We start from the raw sequence: 18,114 nt of genomic DNA, 5'->3' as shown, positions 1-18,114 counted from the left end.
CTAGTCCCATACAGGGCATCAATCTGTCACCCAGAAGGAAGTTGCTACCCAAATAGCTACTTCACAGCTTCTGCCACCCTGGCCCCACTGGCCCACCATCTGACCACAAAGGAGCTAGCTCCCCCAAGGAAGAGGCCACATCAAAAGGTCCACTGGTTGTCAAATGATCCTTTATTGAAACATTTTCGTTTGTAGTTAACTCTGTGGGAAAGAAAAAAGCAGTATGTCAGTAGGACAAAAAAATCTTATAGTCCAAACCCACTACTGACCATTTCTAGAACTGTTCCAGCCTATCTCCATGAATACATTAGCCTTCCTCCAGCTATCACCCTGCTTCAGGCAAGTGAAACAGAAGTCACTTACAGCCGGGCATTCCAGCGCACCACTGTTGATGTCATCTATGATGTCATGAGGGTGGCGGCCATCTACATTGCAGCCCACAGACTGGGCAGTCCCCAGGATCTCTTTAATGGTTCCTAGAATTAAGAAAAGTAGCATCAGAGGAGCTTCAGTCCCTCACGATCCTCAGATACCCATGGGGAAATACTTGAGAGTTTCACAGCAGGCAAGGAGGAATCAATCCTGTTTTATGGAATGACATTCCCACTCCTCTAATCCAAGATTCAGACTCCATTTAGTTACGTAAGCTCTTAATACAAAATCTCCACCGGTCCCTTGATATGCAGACTTAAAACACATCCAGCCCCCGATATTCACCGATACCAAGCCATTCTACCACCCAAATTGTGGATCTTACAGTAACGTCCCTTCAAATTGGGAAATGCTACCACACGGCGAATACACCCCATGTAACAAGGCAGTTCCATGTTGTCCACTTACCAGAGAGTTCTCTCGCTAAAGATCGGTGTCTCATCTGTCGGGCAATATTGACAATCTCATCAAAAGTGATATTTCCACTGTGCTTAACTGCAGAAAAGAAAAACAGCGTTTAAGCCTGGTCACAACCCAAGGCCAGAGCAGACCACATCATGCACTTCCTCGTCTTCATTTCCAGGCTGTTCCCATGCTTTCGGCACAGAGTCATCCACATGAAGAACAACCCTGTTTCCTAAGCTGGGGTTTGCTATCAGCTCACCACTGGATTGCACCAGCCAACAGAAACTGATCGGGTGCAGTGGCGGGTGGCTGGGGCAAAAAACAAGTCTTTGCTAATCTTATACAAATGAGACTATTTTAAACATGAAAAAAGACAAGTTTTGGTTACTGGGGTTAAGCTGTTCAGAGCATCATCCAGCTCAGAAGTGGTCTGCTAACTGGTTATCATTATCACTTCACCCTACTGCTGTTCCCCTCAGCAAGCACTGATTAGGGCCAGCCTCACGTTAGGGACTGGGGAGCCACATGACACTTCCTGGTGGTGCCTGGCTAACAGCTTATCAAATCCCTCTACACCTCCCCCTAGGTTTCATTAAAGGGAAAACATGCTAAGTTATCACAATGGGGAGATGACACCACTCTCAAATTACCAGGGAAAAGGCCACTCACTGTTTTTCTGCTTCTTTCTGTCTCTTGGTGGTTCCTTGAGGGCTTTGATAATCAGGGCAGAGGCAGAAGGTACCACTTCAATCTGCAGAAGAGATTCTCCATGTGAATAAGCCCCATTCCACCCTCTAAAGAAGACCATCAATACTGCAACCTGGCTCTCAAAACACATGGGCCAGACTGGGTTTGCTGTACATTCTCGAGTTATTTTCACAATCGAAACAGGTCCTAGCCTAAGAAACACAGTGAGTTGCCCAATGTCACACAGGTGACAAGAGTCAGTATTAGGCCCACATCTTTGCTTTCTTGATCCATGCTCTCAAAAAAAGCCTTCCCCACATTTAAACTTGTCCTCAGCAGCTCACCACTGGTGGCAGGTGGCAAAAACCTTACCCCCAAGAATCCCAGAGGGTTGCTACTTCTGCCCTCCCCCTCAAACCAAGTACCTGGGCCTGTCTGTTCTGAATGGTCAGTTTCACCGTAATCCTTAGACCCTTCCAATCACCGGTTGCCTTGGCGATGTCATCACCAACCTTTTTTGGAGACTAGAGAAAGAAAGGTGTATCATCACACTGTGCTCTAAGTTGACGTACAGTCTGCAAACCCATCCCTCTCACTTGGCTAACACCCTGGCCAGCACACAGAGCACTGTTTGAAGCACATAACTGCACCTACCAAATCAAGGCATGGCTATCACAGTTGCAGACATCGGGGAGATGGGGCTAGAGGTGAAGTTTGTTTGGGGATGTAGGCCCAGGGTCATAAGATGGCAAAGTCCCTTACCTACCTACCCTCCCATAAGGACCCATGTGGTAACGTAGGAATTTCCAACACTGGTTACATTCAAATCACCTGGAGAGTTCTAAAGACACCAGGTTTCCGCAAGGATGGGATCTGGGCATTTACTAAAGACTTCCTAACGACCACTAGCCTAAACAGGAAAGATGTTCAGCGGGTGCCAACTAAATGGAGAGCGAAGGAAAAGTGTTAACACATTGGTTAAGCAAGACCACGTGGGAACAATGTTTGGTTCAGGAGACCAATGTCCAAGAAATAAAGGCCTAATACTATTCAGAGAAATGCAAGCTCAGTAAAAGCACAAAATGGAGAAGTGGGTAAATAGGGAGGGGGTCATCAGTGAAGCTGGTCATATTAATGAGTAAGTTATACAAGCTTCTATGTTAAGTTCACCAGGATTTTAAACCCACATCCCATTTAATCCTCTCTACCGATATTTAACCCCATCAGTGATACGCCCATTACCCTGACTAGAAAACAGGCTAAGCAGGCTGCCCAGTGTCACTAAGCTACTCTTCTAAACCTTCACGCAAGACCTCTGGCCCACACCTCAGGTACGCTGAAGGCCGCAGTTAAGATCTTGACTCTGGAGAGTGAAAGTCACAGCTTCAAAGTGGCACCTTCCAATCTCGTATAAGACCTTGTTATGAGAGCACTTCCAGTTCAGAGGCTCGGAGGTGCAGCAGGGGTTGCCAATCCGTCAACGTGGAAGGCACCTCGGATCCAGTCTCGTTTGCACAAGCCAATGCAAGCTAAGAAACCACCCTCCTCCACGAGGATGACTTACCAGACCCAGCGGGCCTATCTTCGGGGCCAGGGCAGATGTGGCACCGACTTCGCCACCGGTGCACCTCAGGTACACTGGGAGAAAGAAAAGATCAGTGTCCCTGTAGAGGGAGCCCGGCGGCACAGCCCTCTCTCCGAATCCTTCTGGGGCTGACCACACCACTTGTCAATTCTCGGAACAGCACCAAGAGCCTCAGCTGCGAGCGAAGAAAGCCACCCAACCGCAGCGGGCGAGCCACCTCCCCCATGACGTGGACCGCTCAAAGCGCCACGTGGGACAGCGGCCTTCGGCTCAGCTACGGCTACCGAGGCCTGCACCGGGCCGGCGTAGAGACAGCCCAGCCGCCGGCCAACCCAGTGGAGGGGGGACGCGCCCGGCCACAAACCTTACCCTAAGGCGTGCGGTCCTCCCTCCCCATTTACACGTGGGGAAGCTGAGGCCCAGAATGAGTCAGACTCGGCCAGGACCTCACAGCGCCCTGACTGCTGCACTGCAAAGGCCTCTAGCAGGCAGCAACTTAAAAAAGCCCGGCCTGGGAAAGGCAACGGCGGCTGGGCCGGAGGCCCGACGGGCTGCGGGGAAGAGGGATGCTCCATCTCGCAGCCCCAGCCATATCTAAAGCACGCACCGACTTTGATCTCGTTGGGGTCGAACTTAGGCGGCATGGCGGAGGCGGCTGGTGTCGGATGAACCCGGATTCGGGACGACCGAAGAAAGTTGCACCTTTGCCTCCTCGAGCCGAAAGCCAAAAGACCGGAAAGCCTTCTGACTCCGCCGGATATAGGCAGGAAAGGGCGATTCTCGCGAGAACCGTCGGCTCCGCCCAGCCTCCCAGCGACGCCCTTGCCGCCATGTTACTTGTGGGCAGGTGCCTGAGGCTGACGCCTGCTCCGCGGTGAGTTGTAACTGGGGCTTCGGAAGGGGGGGTTCGGGGAGGTTCGCCTGAGGTGGGGCAAACAAGAGAGGCTGCCCCAGGGCCCCGCTGTTCTCTATTCTTCGTTATCGTGAGGGTCACCTTTTGGTCCCTGTAGCCTAATCGCAAAGCCCCGCCCCTCCCCTAAGGGGTCTGCACCCCCATTCCGAGACCCTAGGGCCATGGCGACCCCCGGTCCCCTTTTAGCTCCTTCGTGATGTGTGCATTTTGGTTATCGAAACAATTTCATTCGGGTCTAAATTTGGTCCAACTCTTAATTCCAAGATTCTACGGTTCTGAGTCTTAGACTTCGTCATCCTGGTCTGCATGACTTTCTGAGATTCTGAGTTTCGGTCCCCAGCCTCTGCGTTTGGAGGAGACCAGACTCCGGCTCCGCCCGGGCTCGTGCCCGGTGGTCTGCAACCCTGTGTCCATGACCAAGCCCTACGAGTGATCTGCCTGCCTTCAGGTCCACCCGTGGGAAGGAGCATCGGTGACCTGTCCACCAACAAAGCCAGGTGGGGCTCTCCCCACTCCAGCCTGGGGAGAATGGGTGTGGTTCTTCCCAATGGGCTAGACGTTGGGGGAAGGAATGGATGAGGAGTGGACATCGGGGAGCAGGTTGGGAAGAGCTGATCTATGGGAGGGATGGAGAAGGGATGAGCACTGTGGGGGAGGTGGTGGGAGGGCTGGACTTTGGGGAGGGGATGAGAGAGGGTTAGTCCTTGGGGAGCAGAAGAGCTTGTCATCTGGGAGGGATGGGGGAGGGCTGTTTTTAGACTATTCCCCATTCCCTGCTGGCAGGTGGGGTGACAAGAGGAGCCTGAGCCAGCTCTGCAGGTTGGCAGGCTCCCCAGACTGCCCAGGCCCCTATGGAAGGAAACCTGTGATCTCTGCCCCTCCCCTTGAGGACTGGGTGTGTATCTTTTTCAACTGCATCTTCCCCCTAGCTGTAGTGGGCCCTGAATAAATATTTGTCAGCTGTATAGTGCTATGTGGCTGACATTGATTGAGCAGTGATTATGTGCCAGGTAATGTGCTATGAGTTTTACATATATGAAATCACTGGATCCTCCCAGAACCAGGTATTGGTAAGATTATTATACAGATGAGGAAACTGAGACTCAGAGAGATTGAACAAAGGTGACATGGTTGGTGGATGGCAGATCTGGGATTTAAACCCACTTAGTTACATTCTTTTTTATTTCAATTTTTTATTTCAATTCTAGTTAGTTAACATATAATGTAATACTGGCTTCAGGAATAGAATTTAGCGATTCATTAATTACATATAACACCCAGTGCTCATCATAACAAGGGCTGTCCTTAATACCCATCACCCATTCAGCCCATCCCCCACCCACCTCCCTCTATCAATCCTCAGTTTGTTTTTTATCGTTAAGAGCCTCTTATGGTTTGCCTACCTCTTTCTTTTTTTATGCCTTCCCATATGTTCATCTGTTTTTTTCTTAATTTCCACATATGAGTGAGATCATATAGTATTAGTCTTTTTCTGCCTAACTTATTTCATTTAGCATAGTAACACTCTAGCTATATCATTGCAAATGGCAAGATTTCATTTTTGATGTCTGAGTGATATTCCATTGTGTGTGTGTGTGTATATCTGTATACACACATACACACACACACAACATTTTCTTTATTCATTCATCAATCAATGGACATTTGGGCTTTTTCCATAGTTTGGCTGTTATTGATAATGCTGCTATAAACATTGGGCCGCAGGTGCCCCTTCTGATCACTACCTTTGTGTCTTTGGGGTAAATACCTCGTAGTACAATTGCTGGGTCATAGGGTATTTCTGTTTTTAATTTTTTGAGGAACCGCCATAAACTCAGTTACATTTCATCCCAAAGCCTGTGCTGTTAACCATAAGCTTTCCTGGATGATTGCTTCCTGGGCCCATTGTTATCCCTTATCAAGTGCTGATACTTGCAGGTACTGGGCAGGCAGTAAGCAACTGGCTTCTGAGTTCAGGACACTGTAATTAGTGTGTGCTAAGTTATTCAAGCATGAAGGAGTTGGGCAAACCCCACAGTATCAGGACTCGAGAGAACAGAGCTCCAGACTGGTTTTGCTACAATCCAGGCCATATAACCAGATCACTGAGCTCATGTGCCCCTTTCATCACTTTAAACAGGGCTGTGGTGAGAATCAGATGGAACAGTAGCTGTGAGGGTGGTAAGGTGTCTGAGGATTGCCTTGGAATTTTTATTCAATTAAGAGATCTCTTTGCTTATGATGTAGCTGGTGCAGTGTTTGGTTTGCCGATGCCACTCTGACAGCGTTTCAGGAACTAGAAGTGATTCATCGGTCCCATCTGTTACACATTTTCAAAGAGCATCCTTAGAAAGACCTGCTGTGCTGGGCTCATGGCACAGATGGATGGCTGAGATGGATGCAGACACTGCCATCAAGGGTCATACAGTCCGGCAGATCAGCTATGTGTTCTGTGGTAGTGTGCTGCCTGTCCTGGGTCCCCAGGCCCTGATTTCTCTCCTGTGCCCTAGAGTCCTGAAGATTACTCCAGGGAGAGAAAAAAGAATGCCGCTCTTCTTCCGGAAGCGTAAACCCAGTGAAGAGGCTCGGAAACGCCTGGAGTATCAGATGTGTCTGGTGAGGGAAAATGGGTTTCCTGAGTCCATCTCCGCCTCTGCCCTCATGGAATGGGGCTCCACGCTGCCCCCAAACAAGCCGTGTGCTCCCTCCCTCCCATCTGCCTCCCTGACCCCCAGAGGAGATCTCTGACTCAAAGCAGACCAGTGAGGCCTCCTGTCTGGTACTCGGGAGTGCCTCCCACTTCCCTCCCGAGGGTACTGATGACAGTTGTCATTACTTGTTCGTTTGCTCTTCCGTGCTGGACCTCAAGCCCCACTGAAGCAGGGATCATTGGTGCACCTGCAAAATGGATTAGTTGAACCAGATGGTGTCTGTGGTCTCTTACAGTTCCTTGATCCTGTGTTTCTTTGGCTGGTTTGTCCGCTCTGCAAGGTGTTTTGTTTGAACGCATTTTTTATTATTCTTTTTACTCTCAGGCAAAAGAAGCTGGGGCCGACGACATTCTTGACATCTCTAAATGTGAGCTCTCAGAGGTAAATCGGGGCTGGTGTTCTGGCTGTGAAGTTGATCTGTCCTTTTTTCTTGGATCACATGTTCCTGAGAAAGACAGATGTGGACTAGGGCTTTTAGAACACCAGAAGCATCAGTCAAGTGAAGTGTTCTTGGATTTTGTTCTTATTCAAAAGAATTAAGATGATCGGTGGCCTCAACACAGTCTACGAGAATCAAGGAGTCTAGAAAATGTACCCACAGATTTCTAGGGAACTGGAAGAGTCTGGGTTTCTCCAGCCTCTGCATAGCACCAGAGATCTTTCTTTTGCCCCGATAGAGCTATTGTTGGGGATGGTGTGCGGGCTGGGGATGGTGTGCGGGCTGGGGCCGGGCAGGGCGGTCTACCGCCAGCTGGTTGCAGGGGAGGGCTGACCACATCCCAGCAGCATTCCTCACCAGCCTCCCCCATCACACTCCCGGCTGCTCTGCACATGAGGATTTTGCACTTGATCACCTCCTGCCCCATCTCTCCCTCACATGTGTGCCGCTCAGAAAACAAAAACCGGCAGGAGGGGAGGCGCTGACTGTTTTTTCTCTTAGGTTCCATTTGGAGCTTTTGCAACATGCAAAGTTCTACAGAAGAAGGTGAGGTGGATCTTCATTTTCATAAACTTGTTTATTGCATGTTTGCTTGTTTGAAATCAGGTGGGACTTTTCGGCACTGTCTTCTTGGCGTAGACATCTCCCTTCTCCCTGATTTTCACCCTTTCAGCTTGAAGTAGGTGTTTGCACAGTTGGAAGAGTTGAGTTTGGTGTCAGCTGGGCCTGGGTCACATCCTGGCCTTGGCCCTCGTGAGTTGGGCAACTTCCACCAACTCTCACATCCTTTTTTTTCATCTGTGCAATGAAGACATTCTTCTTTCTAGTTCTACTCTCACAGAGGTAGCATGAGAATTCAAAGAGTGACGCGTAGGGAGGTAGGTAGATGGAGACTGGAATGCACCGGGTATGACGCCTGTCGCAGTAAACACAGGGTGACCTTGTTCATAATAATGAAAGCTGTACTTAGTTCTGGTCACCCAGCAGAGAGGGTAAGAATGGAGTGAAGGGGTTTTCAGAAAGGCGTCGCGGCTTTGCATGTGGGCAGCTAGGAGCATTCTAAACAAATTGTCTAATGAAGGGAGGTGAGAAGTGTTCCATAGAAACAGCCTGGTGAGCTCCTTGACACTAGAAGTTTCTGTGTGGGGGTCGATGCTATAAAAACAGCAACAGATGACACGGATTGAGCACTGGACCCCAAGCCAGCCCTGGGCTCAGTCCTTTTTGTCTGTTATTTTGTTAATCATACAGGCAGCCCTCGGAGGCAAGTACTTTGTTATTCTCTGTTCCCCACGTGACGATGCTGACACTGGGAGAGGTTAAGATCAGGGCAGCTGCACAGGGACCCTTCTCAGGATGGAAGGGAGCATTAGGCCTCAAAGGTCCCTTCCACCCTTGAAATTACAGACTTTCAGGTCATCTGATTCCCCATTTGGAGGTTCCACAATTCTGAGCCACGTCCCCCATTGCAGTGTCCGGGAGAGCAGGGAAGAGCGGGCATGCGGGGTCTGCAGTGCATCCTACACCAGGCTGGCTGCCGTGCTTGCCGCTCTCCCTCCGGCTGACACGCCACACATCTTTCCCACACAGGTGTTGGTTGTCCACACGAATCACCTCACTTCCCTGCTCCCTAAATCCTGCAGCCTCCTGAGTCTCATAACCATCAAGGTACTGGGGTCCTTCTCCCAGGGCTCAGGGACTCTGCCTGGTGTACCACGTGACGGCCAAGCTCCCTTTGTTAAAGTTTATGCCACACAGGCCTAACTTAATAGTCAGGCTGGGGTTGGATTGGCACAGTTTATGGGGCACCTGAGTGCTGTGCATGGGGTGGGGTTGCAGAGATAACCAGCCACAGGCCCTGCCTTCAGGGGAACTTGCCCAACAGGTAGAAAGGCGAAGCATAAAACTCAGAGCACGTGAACTCACAGAGAGTGTGAAGACTGACCAGCCCAAACAAGAAGGCCCTGGAGGGACGCGGGGCCTCATGCAGTCGGTGTGAAAGCCCCGTGATGGGAGCTGACTTCCTCCTGACTGTCAGCCTCTCCGGGACAGGGACTGGGACATATTCACAGTACATGTGGCCTGTGGCCTCGGGATTATTCCACGTGAACATGAGCTGACCGTGGGCTCACTCCATAGAAAAGGATGGCAGCATCAGGCGTCAGAGTGGTTTTTGTGGTTAACTCTGGTTTGTAGGAGTTGGGGTGGTTTTTACTTCTCTTTATTATTCTAGCCCAACACTCGTTTTTTTGTAGTAAAACAAATAACATTTTATACATTTTTTAAATATTTATTTTGTACTTGTGTATATTTCTACTTCATATATATGTAAATGAAACATACTTATGTACTCATATATATGACCTATGCCTTTTTTGCTCATTTGTATTGCTAAAAGAACTAGCAAATACAATTAAGCAAAGGAGGAAAAATGTCATCTCACACTCGAGAACCACCGTCAGTATGTTATTGCATACTTGATAGTCTTTTTCTACATAAATACGTACTTATACTCTGAGGGTTTTCCTTTTTAACATAAATACTTAGGCATACCGTTTCATAGCATACTGTTTTCACTCAACAGCTAAAAATAAGTATTTGATAAAGAAAAAGGAAGAAATGGTTTTGAAAAAGGAGCTGAGATGGAATGATCACGTAGTTGGGAGAGGGAGGGGCTGGTGTTGTTTCAACACCAGAGGCAGGAAGGGGCCCCAGTATCTTCTCGCCTCCCCGGAGCCAGAGGTCTACGGGCTTTCTCCGTTGGTGACTATGACCCCTTAGCTTGTCTTCCTCCTGCAGGTTCTGGATCTTCACGATAATCAGCTGTCAGCTCTTCCTGACGACATAGGGCAGCTGACTGCCCTCCAGGTATGGCTGCAGGACACACAACACCTGCCTCTGACGGCAAGTGAGAAGCTGCACGAGGCTGGAGAGTTCTGGTGGGGCTCTGGCCACGGCCGCCCTGGGTGCCGGCGCCCTCTGCCCCTTTCCCGCCAGGAAGCTCGGTGACACCCTGGACATGGCAGTCTGAGCTGTGGGAATCTCAATGCCATATTTTTGGCTTGTGCTTTTGGGATTTCATTGTGAGCTTCCACAAGGAGGAAGCAGGAAATGATGAATTTAGCACTCTGACTCATCCTCCCAGTTTGGATCAGTCATGGGCCCCCCGCATGCCCACGAGGAGCTGAGCGTTTCCCTCCTATTATCTACCGATTCCCTGCAGCCTCCTTGTCAGGCAGGTGCTAGCATTATCCCCCCTTTACAGAGGAAGAAGCGGCTTTCCTTCACACTTAGAGTAAAACCCACTCTCTTCACTGTGCCCCTTCAGACCCTGTACGATGGGCCCACCTGCTGCCCCGCCTCCTCTCCCGTCCCCTTCAGCTCCCTCTGGCCTTCCTGCCCTACTGCGGCAGGGCCTCCCTGTTTGGACCTCAGCTCTCCCTTCTGCCTGAGCAGCTCATCCTCTGTCAGCCCAAATGTCCCTGAGAACCCTCCCAACCTCCCTGTCAAAGTAGATCCACCTTCTGGGTCTCTGTCTCAGCCCCACCTTGTTTCCTTGGGAGCATTAATGGCCGTGCATAGTTCCTAATGAAGGGTTTACTGATTTGACGGAGACGTAGTCCTCGGAGGGCTGCACCCCAACCCTGCACGCTGCCTCCAACGTGGAGGAGACCAAGAAATGATGGGAATGAACAACCCTACAATGTGGCTGATGTTGCATTTTACAGGTGAGAAAGTTGAGGTCCAGAGGGATGCCTGTCACGTGCCCAAAGGCACACACAACATATGTCACCCCTTAGGAAGCCACAGTGAATACTTGGGTGTAGGATCTTTGGGGACTTTTTTTTTTAAAGATTTTATTTTTTATTTGAGAGGGAGAGAATGAGAGATAGAGAGCACGAGAGGGAAGAGGGTCAGAGGGAGAAGCAGACTCCCCGCCGAGCAGGGAGCCCGATGCGGGACTCGATCCCGGGACTCCAGGATCATGACCTGAGCTGAAGGCAGTCGCCTAACCAACTGAGCCACCCAGGCGCCCCTCTTTGGGGACTTTTTTTAACGCATGTATTTTTATAGAATTGTTGTATTCATTGATTTGTAACTTTTGGATACCTGACAGTAACTCCTAACCATCTTTTGCTTCATCAAATATTTATCTGCCACATTATTTTTAATGACTCCTTAGCTTTCCGTCACATCAATGTTTAATGAGTACTTAGTGTGCCATCGCATTGGCCTTGCTCCCCTCACAGTGCCGCATCCAGGAGAGAGCGCGGTCTGCGGGATCCAGCAGACCTGCGATCCTGTCTGGGCACCACCAGCTGCCAGCTTTGAGATCTTGGGCATATCCTGCTGCTTTTATGCAGCTCGGCTTCCTTCCCCCCAGCACTGGGATTCCTAGAGCCCTGTCATAGGCTGACTCCCCCAGGTCCCTGAACCTACTCGTCCCCTTCTTCCTCCTTACTTGATTGTGGGACCATCATGGGGCATTCTGTGGTCTCCATAAATGGTGGAATCTCAGCAAGAACCGGCTCCAGGTCTGGCTTTGCTCTCTCGGGCACGTGACTTCACCATTCTGAGCCTGTGGGATCATAACCATCGGTGCCTTCCTCGCAGGGCTGTCAAGGGGAGTTAAAGTGTGTGCGGCACCCTGGCTTGAAGCAGGGCTAGACCCTGTTCTCTGTGTCTGGGTTCTCGTGTCATTTTCCCCTCTCTCTTAGGTATTGAATGTGGAAAGGAATCAACTGACGTATCTCCCACGTTCCATTGGGAACCTGATCCAGCTCCAGACCCTCAATGTGAAAGGTAGGGGCCAGAACGCCTTGTCCATGTGACTTTCAGTCAGCTCTGGGCTGTCTTGGCCAGCATCCACAGAGTGCTCCTCCTGGGGAACCACTGAGCAGGAGGGCCGCCAGTCCTGGAGCATCCCTATAAACTGGACTGACCCCCTTCTGGGGAGGGGAGGGTGTCTGTCTCCCTGGTAACGAGAGACAGGGTGTCTGGAGAGTTCCTGTGACTCTTCAGGGCCTTACAGAGAGGAGGCCAGCCAGTTCTGACAGTCAGGCTCCCGGACTCGGGCCCCCATATCTGTAGTAACAAGGCGCGGTCGGAGTGGCGGCCTGGCTGGGAGAGAGCCATCCAGGAGCCACAGTACAGGTTCTGACAGCGAGCGCTTCACCCTCAGGGAGGAGCGCTTCCACAGTTGGTGATGCAGCGAGTCCGTGGGGTAGGGACAGGGAGGGGTGCCCCCCACTTGACAGGGGAAGAAAAGAGGCTGGGAGCAGTGACTTGCTCAAAACCACCCAGTATGATAGTTACAGAGCCCAGAGTCACATGCACGGTGCTTGCCTTCTACATACCCCCAGCTCCCTCGTGTCCTCTGGTTGTCCTTAAGCACTTTCTGCACAAAATGCCTCAGTTTACTCATTGGTAACATCTAAATGATAAAAATAATGATACCGTGTTTATCGATCACTTACGGTGTGACAGGCACTGTGCTGAAGGCTAAGGGCTTCATATGCATAGTTTCATTGAATTCTTTGATGTTCCTATGTGCCCAAATAGTATCATTATCCCCATTTTACATGAGAAAACTGGCCCAAAGAGGTAAAGTCCATTTTCCAAAGTCACCCAGCTAGTAGTAAGTGGTAGAGTAAGAACTTGAACCCAGACCACTAAAACTGGACCCCTCTGCTCTTCCTCACGGAGCCTCAGGTCTCAGGACCTGATGCACACCCCGGGATCAAAGTGAGGCACCCACGTGCCCCCAGGTCCTGGCGGCGTCAGGCAGGAAGCTGGTGGAGGGGCTTTGGGAAGGTGAGCTGTGCCATTGGGATCTCTCCAGATAACAAGCTGAAGGAGCTTCCAGACACCTTGGGAGAACTTCGAAGCTTACGTACTCTCGACATCAGCGACAACGAGATTCAGAGGTTGCCACAGCTACTGGCGCATGTTCGAACCCTGGAAGTAAGTGCGGCCCACCCACCCCCCCCTTCCCATGTTCCTGAATGCCTGCCCTTGTCATGGGGTGCTGGGCTCGGTCGTTAGGGGCTCACAGAGAGAGTGATGTCAAGCAGTTGTCATTATGTGACTTTTGCTGCCATGACGGTGGCAGAAATACACACTCCTAGAGTGAAGACAGAACACTGAATCCTGGTGGGGTCGACACTCTGTGAAAGATGTGTTTGAGCTGGACCTTGAGAGAGGACCTCGTTTTGGAGAAGTAGACATGGGTAACGGAGCATTCAGGTGCAGGGGACAGTACGGAGAATGCAGGAGGTGCACAGCACAGGAGGTGTTAAGGGAGGAATGGGGGATCTGGTGTGGTTGGCAGTTGCTGTGTCTGGAGGATCCACATCGTGAAGAGCCCAGAGCTCCGTGACAGGGAGAGCAGCCTTACTTGGAGGCGTAGAAACTGAGCATCAGAGCAGGGAGGGAGGACAAGCCCTTCCTGGGTCACTGTATTGGTTTGCCAGGGTGGCCGTAACAGAGTACCACAGGACAGGTGGCTTAAACAAGAGATTTATTTTCTCACGGCTCTGGAGGCTAGAAGTCCAAGATAAGGGTTGGTTGCTTCTGAGGCCTCTCTCCTGGGCTTGTAGATGGCTCTCTTCTCCCTGTGTCCTCACATCTTCCTCCTCTATGGGCCTGTATCCAAAACTCCTCTTCTGCTAAGAACACCAGACATAATGGATTAGGGACCAGCCTGGTGACTTCATTTTGAACTTGTTTACTTCTTTAAAGACCTTATATCCAAATGCAGTGGCATCTGAGGTACAGGGGATTAGGACTTCATATATGTGTTTTTGGGGGACACACAGTTCAGGCCTTAACAGACACACTGACACAAGGCCGCTTGCTCAGGGAAGGTGGGGGCCCTTACAGTTGTGATGACAAGACAGCCCACATTTATCTGGTATTTACAAGGTTAGGTGCTTAATCTGCATCAGTTCCCTGAATCCTCAGGAATATCCTGCAAGCCAGATACCGCTGTGCCCCTTTGCAGGTGAAGCGGCTAGGCCATGGACAGTTTAAGGAGCTTGCCCAGGGGCCGCACAGCTAGTGATAGCAGAGATGGCGTTGAAAACCAGGCAGTGTGAATTGAGGGCCTGTGCTCTTCACCTCTGTGCAACTCAGCCAACATCCCAGAACACTCTGATGAGCCATCAGTGAATTACCTGTCAGTCCAGACTGCTGAACATCAGCATCTTTATCAGAAGTAGGTGGGTGAGCATGTAGACAGCAAAGGAAGGGGGCTGACCCTAGGGGCTGGTCCCTCCCACTGTGGCAGCCAGCCTGAGAATGGACAGGATGGTCAGCCCCTCTCCCTAGGCAGGCTGGAGAGACAGTGCTGTCCAACAGAACTTTCTGCAGTGATGGAAATGTCCAGTGATTGTGCTGTCCCAAGTCGATAGCCACTAGCCACGTGTGGCCCTCGAGCACTGGAAGTGTGACTAGTATGACCAAGGAAGTACATGTTTACTTATACATTTTTTTTTTAAGATTTATTTATTTACTGGGGAGAGAGAGAGCACACGCACACAAGCAAGAGGAGGGACAGAAGGAGACTCCCCGCCAAGCGCAGAGCCCCACGTAGGGCTCGATCTCACGACCCTGAGATCATGACCGGAGCTGAAATCGAGAGACACTTAACCGACTGAGCCACCCAGGCCCCATGTGCTTAGTGGCCACCGTACCTGAGCGCACAGCTCACAGCAACACTGATTCTGAAGCCCTCATACGTCAGCTAGTGGGAGCTCTGAGAGTGATGTACTTTACATCCATTCTTTAAAAAAAAACCTTTTGAGCTTCTTGGTGGCACCTTGGACAAACCCTTTTTCAGGATGAGACCATAAGTGACCATTCTCGGTTAAGGCCAAGGTCTTTCTCACGTTTTATCTATTACCCATCAAACAGCCCTGCCGCTGGGTGATATCGTGCCCGTTGAACAGAGGGAGCCAAGCCTCAGGGAAGTCAGCTGCCCTGTTCAAGGGCACACAGCTGGGACAGGATGAGCTGGGGTCTGACACCAGGGCCAAGTGGCTGCATGCATCGCTGTCCAGTTGCTGCTCCCGCCGATAACGGGGACACCCGCATCTGTGTGTCCCATGCAGTAGCCGCGGCCACCTGTGGCTGTTGCACACTTGAAACGTGGCTGGTGCCACTGAGGGACTGAGCTTTAAATTCGCTTTCATTTTAGTCAGTTGAAATGTAAACTGACATGGCCAGGCGTGGCTCATGGCCACCAAACTAGGTGGTGCAGCCCCAGCACCCACCACACTGTTGGTGACCAGTATTACCCATGTGGGTGAATTTTCTTTAGGTTCGGCCTCCCGGGATGGGGTTTTCTGCTCTCGGGCCCCCCAACCTCAGGCAGTTGGTTCCTGTGCTCTAGGGCAGGCTCCTTCTGCAGTGCGTGTCCCCGGGTGGAAGGGCTGTGCTCACCAGGCTTGGGGGGCCTCTGAGCTGCTTTCCCCACTTAGCCACTTCCAGCCTGGTCCCTCAGGCCTTCTGGGGCGGGCCTGTCTGTCCCAGGCAGAGAGGATATGGGCTCCTGAAAGGGGCTTTAGATAACTTGTGCCAAGTCCAGGAGGCCTCTGGGAAAAAGTAAGAGGATAGCAGGAGGGCTTGATTCAACAAACAAAAACAACGGAAAACCTCACGGCAGGGCTGTGGACAGCTTTGTGGGCATTTGTGTGAACCAGGCCCCTGCTTCCTGGGCCTCATAAACCCATAAGCAGGTGCCTGCGTGCCCGTATAAACATCGGGTTTTTTCTTACTTAAAAAATCACATTGTTAAAAAATTCCAATTTCATGTAGAAAGTACCCCAGAATCTCCCCTTTAGAGGAAACCATTTTGATTTTGATATATATTCCTCCACGCTTTTTTTTAATAAATACACTAATGTGAGAGAATAGGAGTATTTCTGGGCGCCTGGGTGGCTCAGTTGTTAAGCGTCTGCCTTCGGCTCAGGTCGTGATCCCAGGGTCCTGGGATCGAGCCCCACATCGGGCTCCCTGCTCAGCAGGAAGCCTGCTTCTCCCTCTCCCACTCCCCCTGCTTGTGTTCCTGCTCTCGCTATTTCTCTCTCTGTCAAATAAATAAAATCTTTAAAAAAAAAAAAAGTATTTCTTTTAACAAACATGGAATCTTATTCTGTATGTTGTCCTACAATTTCCTTTTTTCCCCACTTATTTAAGTTTTTATCCAAAACCATGAATCACGTGCTGGCTGCACACCAGACACTATTTTAGGTGCTGGGAGCAAGACAGGTAAGCTGCCCCTGCTCAGCGGAGGAGACAGTAAACACAGCTTCGTAACTAAACCAGGTGCTTGGGAATTGTATTGATAACATGTATAAAGAGGTTCCCCTTGTGTCTGCAGACTCTGAGCCTCGACGCCTCGTCCATGGTTTACCCCCCCAAGGAGGTGTGCAGTGCCGGCACCCAGGCCATTCAGCAGTTACTCTGCAAAGGTAAAGCCAGGCAGCCTGCCTCCTTCGCTCAGTGAGCAAGCATGGTCCCAGCAACTGCCCTGTGTCAGCCCAGACTTGGGGGACAGCAGAGACCAAGGAGACCACAGTTCCCGCCTGCTTGGAGCTCTCCAGATCTGGCAGGAGACACAAGCAAAGCAGATGGTCACAGGAAATCGAGTTACTGCTTAGGTTGGGGCATCAGGGAAGGTCTGAGAAAGTGGCTTGGCTGAAACCTGAGGGCGTTTAGGACTTAGGAAGGAGAGGAGGCCATTGCTGGTGGGAGGAGAAGCATGTTGAAGGGCCTAGAAGTGTAGGGCAGTGGGAAGCGTGCGGCAGAGGGGGCTGGGGAGGCCACTGGGGCCTAGTGTCCCACAGGAGAGGGCTCACTCCACCTGCAGGGAGAAGGTCCTGGAGAAAGCTAGTGTGGAGGCCAGGGACCAGTTAGGAGGTCATTGGGGTCATCCAGGACCGAGGCCACGGTGGACTGGACTTGGAGGAGTGACAGTGAAGCTAAGGTGACAGGAGGGCCACCATTGGTCCAGGTGCCCAGAGGGGAGGGCAGAGTACCTAGCCACCTCCCGTCTGGCAGATGGTCTTAATTAGGGGCTCCTGTCACCTGGGGAACTTGTAGAACACGGCCAAGACTCATACAGCTGTGGGTGACAGATGTCATGGCAAAGCAACAAGAAAGGAAAGCAAAGTCTTTCGTACATGATTCCGGATCAATTGGATATTCATGTAGGGAAAAAGAACCTTAATTTCTTCCTTCAACAGCACCAACCATAGAATGTTGATAAATTACATTTCACTAACATCAGAAAGACACCATTTAGGGAAAGAGGGCAAGCCATGAAGTTGGAAAAGATCTGTCCATATGAATATATGTCGAAAGCCAAGTACAGAAATACTCATGGCAGCACTGTTCATAATAGCCCAAACCGGACACAACCCAAATGCCCATCGGTGGTGGAACGGGTCAGGACGCTGTTTCAGACTCACGCGTGAATACGATACAGCAATCAAAAGGAACAAAAAAAGCAGTCTTACTGCTATGGCCATGGTGAACCTCGCAACACAATGGGCCATGAGAGAAGCCAGACACGTTTATCAGCACACAAGCACTGACCCCAAACCGAGCCCTGTTCATAAGGGTGATTTCACTCTTAAACATTCACCAAGCTATACGTGAAGAGTTTTTGTTCTTTTCTGTATGTATGTGATACTTCAGTTAAAAAAAATAGTTACACATCCCACAACGGCTACTCAGGCCACACACCTACCCGATGAGTCTTCGAGCAACAGGTGACTCCAATGTGTACCCTGGCCAATAGCTGAGCTAGACAAATTCTTCAAGTGTAATTACCATAGGGTTATATTAGCTTCAGGTGTACCACATGAGGACTTAATTCTGTACGGGACTCTGCTCATCACTGTAAGTGTGCGTCTAAATCCCCTTCACCTGTGCCACC

At 50.6% G+C, this 18,114-nt stretch overlaps 2 protein-coding genes and 1 non-coding gene across 8 annotated transcripts in view; 1 reads left to right on the top strand and 2 right to left on the bottom strand.

The window, feature by feature from the left end:
* Window positions 1-148: 148 nt before the first annotated feature.
* On the bottom strand, window positions 149-3,942 carry RPL12 (ribosomal protein L12; the record flags this gene model as incomplete). The annotated part of the gene is made up of 7 exons (XM_027614325.2): window positions 149-201; window positions 364-476; window positions 841-927; window positions 1,507-1,588; window positions 1,950-2,048; window positions 3,089-3,162; window positions 3,717-3,942. Coding segments are annotated over 7 exons (687 nt in total), but the record flags the coding sequence as incomplete, so codon positions are not given.
* Window positions 1,015-1,143, bottom strand: LOC113935199. Its single transcript, XR_003523951.1, has one exon. It is a non-coding gene; the product is annotated as a small nucleolar RNA SNORA65 (small nucleolar RNA).
* Window positions 3,835-18,114, top strand: part of LRSAM1 (leucine rich repeat and sterile alpha motif containing 1) — a 39,129-nt gene continuing 24,849 nt past the window's right edge. The window contains exons 1-11 of one of the 6 annotated variants that reach the window (XM_027614306.1): window positions 3,836-3,983; window positions 4,363-4,519; window positions 4,806-4,917; window positions 6,533-6,638; window positions 7,058-7,114; window positions 7,674-7,718; window positions 8,763-8,840; window positions 9,972-10,040; window positions 11,891-11,975; window positions 13,015-13,136; window positions 16,555-16,645. In XM_027614306.1, the coding sequence (XP_027470107.1) occupies window positions 6,567-6,638; window positions 7,058-7,114; window positions 7,674-7,718; window positions 8,763-8,840; window positions 9,972-10,040; window positions 11,891-11,975; window positions 13,015-13,136; window positions 16,555-16,645 (619 nt within the window). In that variant the 5' untranslated portion in view covers window positions 3,836-3,983; window positions 4,363-4,519; window positions 4,806-4,917; window positions 6,533-6,566. Of the gene's footprint in view, window positions 3,984-4,286; window positions 4,520-4,805; window positions 4,918-6,532; window positions 6,639-7,057; window positions 7,115-7,673; window positions 7,719-8,762; window positions 8,841-9,971; window positions 10,041-10,185; window positions 10,901-11,890; window positions 11,976-13,014; window positions 13,137-16,554; window positions 16,646-18,114 lie in introns of those variants that run through there. The other 5 variants (XM_027614308.1, XM_027614304.1, XM_027614305.1 and 2 more) reach the window with 5 other exon arrangements.

Source organism: Zalophus californianus, chromosome 13 (assembly GCF_009762305.2).
Source record: "Zalophus californianus isolate mZalCal1 chromosome 13, mZalCal1.pri.v2, whole genome shotgun sequence".
In the NCBI taxonomy this organism is placed as follows: Eukaryota; Metazoa; Chordata; class Mammalia; order Carnivora; family Otariidae; genus Zalophus; species Zalophus californianus.
The sequence above is the reverse complement of the archived record's forward strand: the minus strand, read 5'-3'. Positions and strand labels throughout refer to the sequence as shown.